This window comes from Columba livia, chromosome 8 (genome assembly GCF_036013475.1).
Source record: "Columba livia isolate bColLiv1 breed racing homer chromosome 8, bColLiv1.pat.W.v2, whole genome shotgun sequence".
NCBI classification, from domain to species: Eukaryota; Metazoa; Chordata; class Aves; order Columbiformes; family Columbidae; genus Columba; species Columba livia.
Genome location: NC_088609.1, coordinates 13,727,993 through 13,743,161, shown reverse-complemented (window position 1 = coordinate 13,743,161; position 15,169 = coordinate 13,727,993). Strand labels below are relative to the sequence as shown.

General features: G+C 45.3%; 1 protein-coding gene across 25 annotated transcripts in view; it reads left to right on the top strand.

Annotated features, from left to right (window-relative positions):
• The window catches only part of LOC110363002 (uncharacterized), a 339,437-nt gene that overhangs the window by 199,584 nt on the left and 124,684 nt on the right, over positions 1-15,169 (top strand). For 2 of the 25 annotated variants that reach the window (XR_010474065.1, XM_065071025.1), the window contains one exon: positions 2,711-2,821. The exons of the other annotated variants lie outside the window; for them this stretch is intronic. Coding sequence is in view for 1 of the 2 variants with exons in the window: in XM_065071025.1 (XP_064927097.1) it covers positions 2,819-2,821 (3 nt within the window). In the remaining variant the exon portion in view is untranslated. The remainder of the gene's footprint in view (positions 1-2,710; positions 2,822-15,169) is intronic. 25 annotated transcript variants of the gene reach the window in all.

The window sequence follows — 15,169 nt, the reverse complement described above, 5'->3', positions numbered from 1 at the left end:
AGAGAGAGCACAGAGGTTGCAGCTTGCCTGGCTGGCAGCAGCATGTCTCCAAAGGAAGCATTTCTGTCCATCAGTGCTGGCTCTCCAGGAAACTCTTCTTCTAGGAAGCTGTCTCCACGGCTGCTGAAGTCAACACAGACAAATGCTCTTCACACCTTCAGCTGACCTTGGCCTGAGCTCTGGGGATTCCCCAGCAGAAGGGGAGGAGGTGATCTAAGGACAGCGGCGTGTGGCTCGGAGGGATTGTTCCTCATGGAGACCAAGGTGGCAGTCCCCTCTGGCAGGGGACAGTCCTGTTCCCCATGTGCAGTCACTGACGTGGGTCTGGAAGGATCCTCACAGCCAGGAGCAACCCCCAGGGCGTCACCAGCTCCATCTGAGCGGGATGCTTTCCCTGTCCTTGATTTGAGAGCAATCAGTCCTTCCACCGCTGTCGCTACCTCTTGCAAAGCAGGTTGTTGGCTAAGCCAGCTGTGAAATGGATGGTACTCACCAGCTCACATAGGGAGGGAAGGAAAAAAATGCTGAAAGCATGCCAGTCCCATGCACAGGAAAGGTTGGTTTTCATTTTTTGTTGAGATAGCAAAGATAGGGGAAACATAGAAGCAGCTCTGGAGGAACCAGGCAGAAGGACTCACAGTGTAGGAAGTGTTGGGCAAATAAAAGTGGAGGATGTTTATGGTGTGAAATTGGGAAGTGTTTTCAGGAAGCTGGTAGGAAGATTCAGCTGAGACAGGAGAAGGGGAAAACAAGAACGCAGAGAAGGAGAGGAGGGGCACTCTTGTTTAACCATATTTATAGAAAATTGGGCCATCCTCAAATCTGATTTTTTTTTTTCCTTCTCTTAACAGAGAGTAAAATTGAATGGCAAGTGGTATCATTTAAAACTGAAGGAAGAGCACAGACTTGCAAGCTGTCTTGCATGGAGGTGTTGGCCATAAGTTCTCAGTTTTATTTCTCTAACTCAGCCCAGACTTAGTGTGGCACAAGTTAGTGAAAATAGTCTTGTAAAAACAACGAATTTCTGAAATACAATCCTTAGAGAGAGCTGAAAGGCTACAAATGATTAAACACCCAGGACAAATGAAGGGAAATAATCCTTCATGTACACTGTGCTCACTCTAAAATTTGCTAATGTGGGAGATCGTCGAAGTCAAATGTCCTGGATGTTAGAACTTTATTTTTAAAGGAAAGTTTTAATTTCACACTTATCAATAGCGTGTTTAGGTTAGCCAGGCAGTGCAAGAAAAATCCTTATTCACTTCTCAAGGCATTTTGGGGCTCATGGGGAGGAATTATTCCTCATTTGTGAGCAATAATGACTGAGTGTGGGCATTGCCAGAGGGGAAGGAATCACTTTCTTCTGCCTTACATGTCATCCAGGATGAGGAAAAGATGGTCAACAGGATAAATTTAAGAGCTGACTGTAGGCAAGGCCTAGTTTTCCATATATTTGACTTAAATTTTAATCAAAGTAAATTGTTTTTCAAATGCAGATAACACAGCAATGGCTCCAAAAATAACACAAAAACAAGTGATCTATCAGGCATGTCTGTCGGCAAAACAGATGCCATTTCATAAACCTGCCAAAACAGCTCTTTGCTTCAAACAATAAGAACTGGGAGGAATCAAAAGCCTCCGCTTTAAAAATCTCTTTGTATGTTAAAAAAAAAAAAAAAAAAAAAAAAAAAAGAAAATCCCAGCTCTCAATTGGTGTAATTTGGCCTAGGTTAATGTAAAAGTGAAACCATTCCATAAATCTTTTAGTGGAGATCAAAAGCAATGAGTGCAGGAAACCAGAAAATTGATTATATGACATTTTCTGTCACTCTATAACATCCATATTATTCAGAGAACTGCCAACTGCAATTGTTCAAATACTATTTTAACTGATGTTGTTACTTGAACTCATATCCAGCCACTGATCTCCCCAGGGAAAAATATATGGGAAGACAGTAGCTCAATTAAAAGCAATATAGCATGTGGCTCTTAATCCTTGATTGAGCCCTTGTGCCAGAAAGTCTTAAATGTGTGTTTAAATTAAAGCCTGTGATCTAATTCTATCTGTTTTATGTGAATTTCTTGAGTGAAATACCCCAAATACTCTTGAATTTCCTTTTGCAAAGGGTCTGCTTGGGCTGTGCTCAGAGGTGGCCCCGACTTTCTCCTGTGTGCGCTGGGCTCTGCGAGCATTTCTGGCTGTTTTCTGTCATTGATAAGTACGGGTTTCTGATCGCAAAACCTTATGTGAATCCTGTCTCCCTCTAGTGTTGTGAAAACAATTGGAAGGAGGTAAACGGGGTGTCAGAGATTTAATGTCCAAGTTAAGTAAGCAAAAACCAGATGCCAGCAAGTTCTCCCCATAACTGTGCACCTCATTGGTGACCAGAGGATGGGTTTGGGATGGGGAGCATCCTGCTGCCAGCGGAGCTGCCGCTGCCTGATTTGGCTGATTAATCGGGTGCGTTTTGGCTGGGTTGTGTTGTATCTTCTGCTCCACTGCGGTAACAGTTTGTCTGTTGCGTGACGGCGTCTGTGCTGATGGCGAGTCTTGCGTATCCTCTCGCCTATTCTGAAAATTAGTGACATCTGAAGAAAATTACTGATGAAAACAAGATTTTGGAAACCTTATTTGCATGGAAAGAAAAGGACGGGGATTGGTGCCTTCCTGGGTGGGTGACACAGGTTGTGTTGTGCCCTTTGTCACCAGGTATACCGTGTGCTATTGATGGCCGTGGTCTCCAGGATCTGCCCAGCAGTGAGGTGATACCACAGCATTGCTTTCCCCTGGTCAGGCTCCTGCAGCTGATCTCAGTAGATGGTAAGAGCTTGCAGAGCTGAAATCATGCTTATTGTACTTGTATTTTCTTTTCCCTCCCCTTTGATGGGGGGTGATGCTGCCCGCACCTCGGCTCTGGGCTCACAGAGGACAATGTCCCATGAATGTGCCAGCCTCATTTTGGGTTTGGTCTGGTTTTTTTTCCCATGACATTTTAGCACCCATTAATCCATTTGATTTTAGCCTCTTTGAAGCCCAGGGCTTGGATGTTTTTCAGCACACACTGAAATCAGAATCAGACGTGAAGACACTTGAGCCAGTACAAAAGTTTAAAACTCTTATTCATACACCCTGGAAAGGCTTTTTCATTTGATATGCTGACAATGACTGACTTTATTATGTTTATCTTTTAACAGTATCTCCTTTTGCAATTGATAGTGTCTTGTGTTTTCCTGGTGCCAGGCTCAATTTCCAAAGGGGCTGTGGTGTTTCTCTGCCAGGCTGTGGCATGCTCTGGGCAGCCTGTGATTTCGGTGTTAAATATATAGAGGAGCAAAATAAACATATAACAGAACAGCACACACAGGCACACACTTATGATAAAAAGTCTGGTCTTTCACCTAATTTAGACCAGAAAATTGGCGTCTGATTTTATTGTTCAGACTGACTCCAAGAACACAAACTTTTTTTTTTTCCTTCAATATGAGAACTGCCAAAATATAAAGAATGATATCTGCTGTTTTGGACTAATTGGGATTAACTGTTTTGAGGCTGCTTTTTGTGGAACAACTGCTGTTTCACTCGTCTGATGGCAGCAGCATCCAGGCTACATCCTTAGGGAAAGGGATGGTTGAGGTCCCCGCAGCCATCGGATCCTTGTGGGAGGCACTTGCTGACCAGCACCTTTGGGTGTTTGACACAGGAATAGTCCATGTTCCCCAAGTCTCAGCTCCCACTGCAGTGTGGGGAGGCGAGTTTGGAGCGGCCAAGCCGGACAGGGGACCGTGGCGGGGAAAATGCAGAGCTTTCAGCAGTTTGGTTCCATTTTAATTAGTGTTTTCTGTGCACTTCTTGATTTTCCATTTTCATCCCCAGCTCTTGAGACTGTTTGTATTTCTGGAAGTGTTTCCAGAAGGCAGGGGACAAAAAAAAAAAAGCACAATCCCATCAGGAACCCAAGTACTTAATTAAAATTGTTGGGATTAGAATAACATTGCAATTAGAGATGTGTCTATTTGTCTTCCGGGGTTTAGGATCTGTGTTTTCAAGCCTTTTGCTATAAACATGGGCCTGGAAATTTATCTTGGGGTTTCAAAATAGCCAAATGTTGCAAAACCTGCCAGGAGGGCTGAGGGAGCTGGGAACGTTTGGCCTTGCAAGAGGATGGGGGAGCACCCAACCATTGCCTGTGGCTGTTTGGGATGTTGAAATAGGTGGAGGAGAAAAAATACCATGTTCTGTTAAGGGCTGGTCTGCAGAACCACACTGAAAAAGCGATGTGTAAGGCATGGCATGTTCCACAGAGAAACGATGCAGCATATTTTTAGCACCGTTTCCTGGCACCTTATCTATTAACTACTTCCAGACTGAGAGCATCGAATGGGGATGGTCAAAGTCGACGGGATTTGTGTGCTGATTGTGTGTGTGATGGGGTGGCTGACACAACTGCCAAGCAGAAGTCAAGAAGGAAAAGGAGTATTTTTCATACAGCTCCCAAGGGGATCTCTTGAAGCAAAGATGCCCGAGTGCTGTGGTACACCCCTTCCCAGATGTTTATACCATGATGCGAGCAGAGCAAACCTGGAGACAAGCTGTTCCTGGGAGAGGACTTCATGGACAGGCGCACACAAACATCCCCAGGGATGCTGTGTGGGGCCACCAGCTCTACCAGCCTTCTGTGCCCAGCAGCTGCTGTGCTGCAGGGACAGTCTCCAAGGGCATGTGGTGGACCAGGCCTCCAGGCTGGAAAGGTCCTGTGTGTTCAGGGGTTAAATATTTTCTGTAGAAATAACTAATCTCTTTGTCAGGATGTCCCTGGAATGCCCTTCAGCCTAGGTACATGCCAAAGGTGTTTAAAAGATGCATAAATGAGTTTCTTCATGGTTAGTGCTAGAGTTAGGTTATGGTTGGACTTGATGATCTTAAGGGTCTCTTCCAACCAAAATGATACTATGATCTGAGATGGCCCCTAAGAAAACAGATAAGGCAGATGCCAAACAGAAGGCGGGGTCTTCTGGGTTTGCTTATTGTTGTGTTTCATTAAAACTTCCAGTAACGCCGTATGGGGCTGATGCTCTTTCCCACAGGCCACTGCCTGTGGCTGGACCCTCTAAGTAGCAGAGCATCTGTGAGGGTCTCAGACCCTCATTTCCTCATAGACCTGTTTTTGTTTTATTTATTCAATATTATACTATTCTGGGCAAAGATTGTGAGGGGAGATGTAAAGCTCTGGGGGAGGAGGAACTTTCTAGGAATAATGTGTCCTTGGATGACCTTTAGTAATACCTTGAAGGAGCTGCACAAGCAGCAGAGAGGACAGGGGAACCCTGTTCCCCAAGGAAAAGGGATGTTTTCCTGGAGCTGTGGGTATTTATCCTTCCCAGCGGAGGCTGCTTTAGTGGGTATCATGGGAACATCTCCCTTCCCCTCCCAGTCTCTTGCGGGGTCATTGAGGAAACCACTAAACCAGCTAAGAGAACATTGATTTTGGTTTGCTGGTTTGTTTGTTTAGTGTTGGAGTCTGCCGTGAAAATCTGGGGCAAATTAAGGAAAAACAAAGCAAAGGTTTTTCTTGAGAAAAAGAAAAAAAAAAAAAAGCCCAACTTCAGAAACTCACATTGTTTTGTAACCCGGTGGAGAAGAAGTGAGAACATGGACAGTCCTCACCACCACCTGCATGAGAGGCTCTTGTGCCTGACTCTAGAAAATAAGTGATCCCACAAGAAGACCCCTGGAAAGGTGACAGGAGCTCCCAGGCCACAAAAATAAGTTATGGTTTTTCCCTGCTGCCTGTTTGCTGCTTTTTCCTCCCAGAAGGCTTCACAGTTCACCTTCCTTGATGTGTTTCTCCCCTCTGACCGCAGAGACAGAGATGCCCAGACCCCAGCATCCTCACACCTGGCTCCGATTCCCCGCTCTCTCTCTAAAATTGATGATGTGTCAAGGGTCTGACTTCAATTTGGATGTCAAATGGGGAGAGGGGGCTTATGAAAGACAGTCAGCGCTGGGGCAGGGCCCAGCTGCCAGTTTAAAGCTTCTGCAAGTAGTAGGTGAGGGAACTGCAAACATGGACCACGGGCCAAGGGAATGGCTGAGCTTGCAGGGGGTGCCCAGGCTGAAGGCGTCCTCTCTGCAAAAATAAACATAAATATTTGGTACCTTGCATGTTCTTCAGAAGCAGCAGCTTTCCTTCATATTTCTATCCCTGCTTCTGATTTGCTCTGTCACCTCAGGCAAATCATTTAACCTCAGCTTCAACCTACTTTACAGGGATGTTGCAAGGCTTAATTAAGGCTTGTAAAAGGTCTTGAGTTCCTGAGAGGTGCCTGCTGGAGCGGGGTGATTAATCACATGTTGATGGGAGGGATATTGTGGGGGTAAATCCAAGCAGTCAACAATAGGGCAGATGATATTTTTCCCTGGGGGAATAAGACAAGGGGGTTGTAAAAGCATGCACATATCAGATTTATTCATTCTGGATATCAAGCTGTTGAAACTGTAGGGAGGCTCTGTGGCCAAAACCACAGAAATCTGACTGTATGGCTGAGATAAAGACATTCTGAATTTCCGCAAAAGTCAATCAAAGACACATAAATTAGGGTGTTTCCCCCCAGACTTCAGAGTCACAGAGGTGAACAGTTTGCAAAACTTCAAGTTTTAGAAATAAGTATTTGGCATTTCCTCTGAACACCATCCTAACCTTTGGAAAACACAAGAGAATAACACTCTTGTATTAATTGCTGTTGACCAAAGGGAAGATTGTTCAGAGGAGGAGGAGAACCCACCACCTCTTGCTGAACTTCATGCAGTTGTTCGCATGATTGCCCAATTGCCCTTCCACGTAGAAAAGGAGAGGAGGGAGAAAATGCTGGGCCCCGTGCAGTTATTTTCAAGATGACCCATTTCTCCTTCTTTGCGGAAGAAATAGAGATGGAAAAGTTGCCTGCTGATCTTAGTTTAGTTTGTTTTTTTTGGCCCTGTTATTTTCTCTTATAACTTCACCTCCTTCAGTAGGCTCACCCCTAATTTACACCAGCATCCTGAAAAGGAGCTGGGGCTTAGAAAACAAAGCAGGCAAAGGCTGAAGTGTCTTTGATCGGCTTTTGAATTCTGCAGGCTTCTCCCCAACAGTTCGTGGTGACAAAGGGACAGACCGTGGACCCTATTTTGGGCTGCACATGCAGTGATTTGCCTTTGAATACCGAGGGAAGGAATGCAGCGAGCCCCTGCGCATGCAAATGAGGGCGATTGCATGTGCTTTTCAGAGACAGAGCATAAATCAATATTGTTTTGTAGATCGCTTGGCTTGCCACATTTTTTTTCCTTGGGGTACATCCAGTCTCCATGTACTATGGGGAAGGACACTGCAGGGGAGAGGGAAAGGCTGTGCCCTCGGCTTTCACCTCAATGTGCAGCTCAGTGAAAACTGGATTTTATTCTTCCAGGGACCAAGCAGAGCCAGCCAAAACCAGAGATTATCATCACTAAGGAATCCTGCCTGGGGAGCTTCCACCAACCAGGAGAGCTGTTAGTTTGAGATTTTTTTTAAGCATTTTTTTATGGCACGGCAGTTTTAGTTGAGCTAAATGAAGCTTATTGCAGTGGGGAATTCAGCGTGCACATGTTTAAAAATCTTTAAAGATTGGGTATTTTAACTCCAGCAAATAATCAAGTCCCAGGAACAATTTAGATGAGTAATATATTAAAAACAGGCTTATACAGATCCAAGAAAAACGTTGGAGGATCCATAGGGGTCATTGTTATGCACTGCAGGCTTAAATATATTGACTTTTACAACTGCAAATGGATAGTTGCATAGTGGTTTCCACTGAAGAGCAGTTTCACTTGTGATAACTCATACAAAGTGAAATTCAGTCTTGTGCTCAGTGCCGGCATGAGGTCTAAGAACTGGGAGAACTTAATCTTTATCTCTCTACAAACACTACATCTCTTTAATCCTTGAGGCATGCCATTCCTGGGAGGACCCTGCATAATGGATGCAATAGAGCAGGACAGGAATCGGATTTGTTATTTATGGAAAAAAAACAGAAATTAGAGAAAACACGTTCTGAAATTACAGGAAAGGAAACATTTTCCAAAGGGGAAGAAAAATCTCAAAACCAAAAATAAACGGATTTTTTATTATTTTTTTTCACTAATGAAAGTGTTTTTCACTTCTCTAAAATTATATCATTGTATTGCAAACAAAAGAGGAGGTTGAAATGTGCCAGTCAGAGTAATGTCAACCCTTCCATTTCAGAAAAATCAGAATACTTTTTCTAGAAGAGATTTCCTGTTATAAAAATTTGTGAAGCTTATAGATTTTTATGGAATGTTGTTTCTTTTCCAGTGGGAAAACAAAAAAAAAAAAAAACAACTTTCCTCTGGAAAATACGGAAACTTATCTGTTAAACCCAGAATGCCTGTGAAAGTCTGAGATTTAGAAGTGCGTAGATAGGAAATATTTGGGGGAAACGGGTACGTAGGATTTGGCCACATAAATACAGAAACTTTTCTATAGCACCATGGACTGCTAGGAGAGATGCAAGGGTGAAATAGGCTGTACGGGGTGATGCTGTGGGGTCAGTGGGATTGCTCCTGGCAGGGGTTCTTGCCCAGATCAAGATGTGCTGTTTGCAATGTATGCAGAAAAACTATGTTCTCTACAGACAAGTGTTGATTTTCACTTGTTAGAGTTATACAACACTCTAGATCTTCACTTAGGTGATTGGTATTAGTTTTTAATCAAATTTATTATATGTTCTCCTGCCAGAAAAAACTGTTGATGAAACTGGGTTTCCATTGGCAGCAAGACTTAAATACTCAGCAAATAAAACTGAGCATGGGAGCCGTAATCAGCATGTGAAGAACAGCCCCCGGCACAGCCAGATCCCCCGAAATTTGCTGAATAGTTACATTTCTGTAATGCTTCCTCCTGTGACGTGGTACGACAGCAGGTCTTTCCTCCCTGAAGATGAATTCGTCATTAACCAAAGCAGGACAGGTGACAGTGTCAGAAGCAGGGCTCATGATCACCTTCGGTAGCAAGATATTGTGCAGGAAACCAAACATCTGAAGGATAATATTTTCCTTTATTCCAAAATATCCATTTCTGGTCTATTGGAGGAGCTATGTCGTTTACTAATTAGGGAATTGGGAACTGGGGGTTCATGAATTGTAATCCTTGGCTGAGTGAAGTAATATGTTCATTACAGCTGTCACTCATCTCCCTCTTGTCTTGTTTTTCTGATCTGTAAATTGAGGTTAATACCCTCTATACACCCAAGGTGCGAGGAGGATTAATAAGACGGTGTCTGAAGCGCTGCCGTCTTCTCTTGGAGCAATGGTTGGAGTTCCTGAAGAAACTGAAATGTCCCACTGGAAAATCTTGTTTTCTCTTGAAAATCTGAATACGGGTGCTTCAGTTCTGAATCACTATTATTGTTTGCACCTGAAAATTACCAACACGTGAAACCAACATTTCTGACACAAGGGGGACAGGAAGCAAAACTGCCCTTTGAAAAGCGTTTAACAGGTTTACCTGTGAAGGGGAGCAGGGAGTTTTTTCTTATTGAAAAAAACTTCAGGACCCCAAATACTTGGCAACAGTATAATCACAACTTTAATAGAGCTCTCGGTTTTCCTGTTGCAATAAATGAGGTCTGCTCTGTGTTAAAAACAAAGCAAAGGGGAAGCAAACAAACTCAAACCCCAACCCTTGCAGCAGTCCAGGGAAACGGGGTCACTCTTGGACATATCTCAAAACCTCTCCAGGAACTGCGTGTTCTCAAACCGATTACATTTACCCACCACTCGCTTGTTGGGCTACATTAGCAAACAAAACAAACCGGCTGACAGCTTATGCTGTACTGCATAGCATAAAAACACCACTCCCAATGGCTTTTCCAATTCCAGGAATGGAGCTGGTGAGTTAACTACTTTTTTACTCGGCTCTGCTCACCCAGAAAGGACCCAACCTGATGGATGGTCCCTGACCTCTCCGTTCTGCATGACCACCAGCCAGGCTGCCACTTGGGCGCCTTCTGCATGGGGAGATACAAACCTCCCATCTGGCAAGAGCCCAGCTGATTTTTGTTCCATACCCACCGTAAGAAATACTGCACTTCCCTGAATGGGTGACCTCGAAGTCACACACGAGTTAAATAGGAGCATAAGTTATCTGGACTTGCAGCCATGAAACTATTCTCTGGGAGGAAAGGGTAAATAAACAAATCATTTATTAGCAAGTAAAATTGTTTTTTCTTTGAAATGCAAAAATGTGCTCACTGGTGAATGATGTTTTTAGCTTCACCCTTCGCTCTCACCAGGCAGAGTCCAAGCATGTCATGAGGAAAACTGCTTTCAAGTCACCCGTCCAGCTGGATCGCTGCAGGGTGGTGCTTGTCTGGTTAATCACTTAGGGCAACACTCGGTTGAGGGGAATTCAGCCACCGATGCTGGGGGTAGTGGGGCCAAACTCTGGCTGCAGCTGTGGGGCAGCAGCAGAAGACACATGTCTATATCCTGCAGCTGGGGGGCTTGGGGAGGGCGGGTGAACTTGAGAACCACCAAGGTGAACATGAAGGTTATCCATGCAGAGGTAATGATGGAGCAAGGACATTCAATACATGTGAGATGTGTCTGGAGAACCCGCTGGTTTTCCCCCTGCTCCTTGCCTTGTTACGGACGGTGTGGGACTGAAGAGGGGAAAGTGTCCAGTTCATCCCCTCCTTCAGGAAGGAGATGGGGCTCCAAGAGTAGATTCCTCTTGGGGTTGCTGGCATGCCAGTGCAGACACCATCCCAGTTTACTTTAGATTTTCTCAGCTTCCAAAGCAGTCATCATTTTTCACCAAAAAATCCCAACTGCAGCATGTCACAGAAGCACACAGGTTTCCCACCTGCCCATCAAGCTGCCATCCTTTAAGCCAACTCCTTCCAACCAGCTCCCTGGAGACCGCCAGTGTGTTAATGAACCCATCCATCCTCTGGAAGCTCCTGGGTCACGTCTCTGCTCTGTGTCACAGGCACATCACAAACAGAGGTTTACATCCAGCAGGTCTGGAGATTCACTTGGGATGTCTCCTTTGATACCTCGCTGGTGCGCTGAGTCTAGAGAGACAGCTGATCCTGCGGCTGGGGGGGTTCATGTGGGTAGTAGATGCTTTTACATCTCTGCTGCTTGGTGCTGACAATTAGGAAATGCCTTGGGGGGAGCTGGAGTGAGTTCCTGCAGTTTCTGTCCTCTGCTGGTTGTCGGTGATGCTGGTGGGACAGTGCCGGCTGCTGCCCCATGGGAGTGTGACAATGAGTCAGTGAGGAGAAGCAGCTCTTTTGTGTGCTGAGAAGGAAAACCAAGTGGAGAAATAAAAATATGAAGGCAAACCTGGTGAGAAATCATTACTGAGTCATGTCAGCTTAGCAGGTGAGAGGTCCTGATTCCTTCAGGAGGGTGCGTGTCGGGGGCAAACCTCCCAGCTTCCCCCCCTTTCAGAATGGGCTTTCAAGTCCATAAAGCTTTTTAGAAATGCTGGTTCAGAACGGGTCAAACTACTGCCACCAAGAACATTGGCAAGTCACAAATGGCCCTCAGACACATGGTGTGAATTTTGGCGTTGTGCTATGCAGGACAGGAAACGGACTTGATGATCCTTGTGAGCCCCGTCCAACTCAGGACGTTCTGTGATTCTGTACTCACCATGAGTGGGTCATTCGTGCTGCCACACTCTCGGGAAGGAGAAATAAACATTTTTCACGTTGATGCAAATAAGTTGGGGTTATTACCACAGAAAAATGTTATTTTTCTCTCATTTCTGGTGCCCCGGCCAAATGAACTCACTGACGTGAGAGATCAGGCACAAACACCTTCCCCCGGTGTGGTGGTTTGGAGAGTTGTTTAAGGTACTTGCAAAGCACTCAGGGCTTGAAATAAACGGTCCTGTAAGAGACACAGACCAAAAGTAACAGGTAAGAGCACATCTCCTGCCATGGTCGTTGGGGCTCCAAAGTAGCTGTTTTCTGGGCTGTGTCAGCTGTGATTTATAAAACTGTTTTCAGGATTGTATCATCGGGTACTTCTCAAAAACTGCCTTTTCCCTGAAGACTGGACTCTAGAAATAAGATTCCTGACATTCCTCGTATTGTCCGGCTGAAACCTGTGGTACAAGCAGCGTTTTTATAAGGCTGTTTTGAAAAGTGAGCTGTGTTTGTTACTGAGCCCTCTCTCTCCATATTATTTAGACTTTTCTTCTTTCTCTCCTGTTGTTATTTAAGAACATGAAACTGGTGCTTCTGTTCAAAGGGGGATTGCTTCATGTGTAAAATTGGGGCTCTTGGTGGTCTGCTGCTTCTGAATTAATACTTCGAGTCAATAAATGTGCTACCACAATTTCATAACTTATCCATATGAGGATTAAAATAAGCTGAGGAAAACAACAAGGAAAAATGGGTTATTTTAGCTGCGACTACTTGAACCTGCAGGACGAGAGAAAAAGTACATCTTGCTTTCTGATTTAAATAGCACTTACTTATTTTTAGCACTGCGGCCAGTATGGGAGCTTGTGGCTGAAGCAGAGGCAGGGATGCCAAGGGTGGGTAAGGTCTCGTGGGCTGTTAAATCCTTTCTCTGGCAGTTTTAATGCTCGTTTCGGACTGCAGTTCAGAGTTCCAGTATGGGAGAGTGGGGAAAGGTGGGAAGAAGTGGGATTGCTATTGACAGCCTCAGGTGCAAACCCTAAATTCGAGAGTGATGAAATGCACACAGCTGAAAGCTTTTGCAGCATGTTTTGGGGGAATGGGCAGGGAATATTTCACTTAGTGCTGGCATCTTCCCGTATTTCCACGTTGACCCTGTTGCTCCTGGACCTGACCCATGTGAGGACGTTTCACCTTGCAATGTTTGCCTTTCCTTTCCTCTGACCTGAGTAGGGGAAAAGAACCTCCAGCAAATCCAGCAAATACAGGGCTGAGAAATCTGTGTGTTCAGACCTGTGGGTGTGCAATACCGAGCACAAAGGGGGATTGTCCTGTTTGGGGACCCTCGGTGCTTCCAGAGTAGGAGAGCAAAATAGCACCATGGCACAGAAGCCACCACTTTGTGTTACCAAGCTGAAATAAAAGTCCTGCTGGGTGGCTCTGAGGAGTTCTGCACTTGCCTGTGCGTGGGGTCATGCTTTAGAAAGGCATGGCGGCTCCAAAAGATGCGACTGAGGTTTTCAACAGGATCTAATAAATAAGGGGCGTATAAGAAAGATGGGCACAGACTTTTTAGCAGGGCCTGCTGTGACAGGACAAGGGATGATGATTTTAAATTAAGGAGGGGAGATTCAGGCTGGACATGAGGAAGACATTTTTTACACTGAGGGTGATGAGAGCCTGTCCCAGGCTGCCCAGAGAGGTGGTGGATGAACCATCCCTGGAGACATCCCAGGCCAGTCTGGACGGGGCTCTGAGCAACCTGAGCTGGTGAAGATGTCCCTGCTCATGGCAGGGGTGGCACTGGATGAGCTGTGAAGGTCCCTTCCAACCCAAACTGTTCTGTGATTCTCTGAAATGGGAAGGCTAATGAAAGCTGTAAATCCAGGGAAAATAAAGGATCATTTCAGATGATACAGGCATCTAGTGTTGTTTAGAGTCTCTGATGCTGTCCAAGCCATCCATGTGGGACTGGAAGGTGGAAATTGGGAAGGAGGGGAGACCTGAATAGCACACAGTGAGCGGTCCCTGCCGAGTGCAGCACACTTGCAGGTCAGGACAGCTTTTTCCTCTCTGATATTTGCCTCCAAGTTCTGTGGCTTCTTGGCAATGATGGTTTGTATCACCCAAGCAAAAGGGAGGGCACCTCCTCCATGGAATGCATGCTCCTGAGTCCTGAGCTTGCCTCGGACTTGGCTGAAACCTGTAGCATGTGGCAGTATTTCTGCATCACCAGCTGGAAGGCTGCAGAGGCCAAAATGTCAAATCTGGGTTTCCAGATGAACTGCTGAGCACGTTTCTGAATTTCAGGTTCTCTAAGCTGTGGAGCTCTGCTCGAACCTCAGAGCCACCCGTGATGTGGGACTTCAAACCTCTCCAAAAGAGCCAGTTCTGCAGCCAGAGCTTTCTGGGTTGTGTCTGGGTTGTCCGTGTGGTTTCCAATGTCAACTCAAATGAAAAGGCCACGAGGACATTACCTCTGTTTACAAAAAGACAGAAACAAACACTTGCATTTGCGAAAGCAAACGTCAACACCATTGATCTGCAGCTGGGTTGTTTATGGCGAAGAAAGGTTAATATTTAATGGAAGGTTAACTCCATTTTTTCTTTCTTTTTTTTTTTTTTTAAAAAAAAAAGGTACCTAAGCTCACTAAACTTTGCAAAAAATATGGTTTTGATTAAGAAACATCTGACCTAACAAAAGCAAAGTTACTATGTGCATAGTTTTGTATTAGCCTGCCTTTAATTTTGGAGTAAAACTCTAATGACTACAGTAAATTTGTTCATTTATGAAACAGAGAGGAAATGCGATACGCATAAGAGATTAGGGGCAAGGAAAACAACCCTTCTTCTACCGAAACTGAGACGAGCTGTGCTGCTGCCATATCCCCCGAACTGCTTCCTCCGGGCTCCCTCGGAAACAGGGACGTGGGCTTTTCAAGGATGCATAAACTTCCACATCATAGGGGGGGAAAAAATTCAGGATGGAAAGAGAGATTAGAATGCTTTTCTGTGCAGAAGAACATTTTGGTTCACACTGAGTAAAATTGGGCCTTCCTGCTGGTCTGAAGTTACCTAAATGAGAAAGAAAAGGGGAGGTGTGGGGAAGAAACAGAAATTTTGCCGATTTTTAGAGAAAGAGTGATTGAGGCTTGAGTCCCGTGAGTCCTTTCTTGTGCATCTGAGAACAGACCACAGAGCAAGATCTCATCCTACGGGATGGAGCAGCATCCAGAGCACCCCAAATGTAGAGTTAGAGATGAGGAGCAGAAGAGCTTTGCTGGAGGAATGGTCGGGAGGAGAAATTCAGTGCTGTAACGTGGTGAGCCTGGGTCTCTGTGGCAGCGAAGAGAGCAGGATCCCCGCTCTGGTCCCTCCTGCACTGTCCTCCCCGCATCACATGGGGCTGCGCAGCTGCGGAGCTCTGGCCAAAGCCCAGGGCAGCGCTGCAGAAACACTTGCAAGCCCAACACCTGCT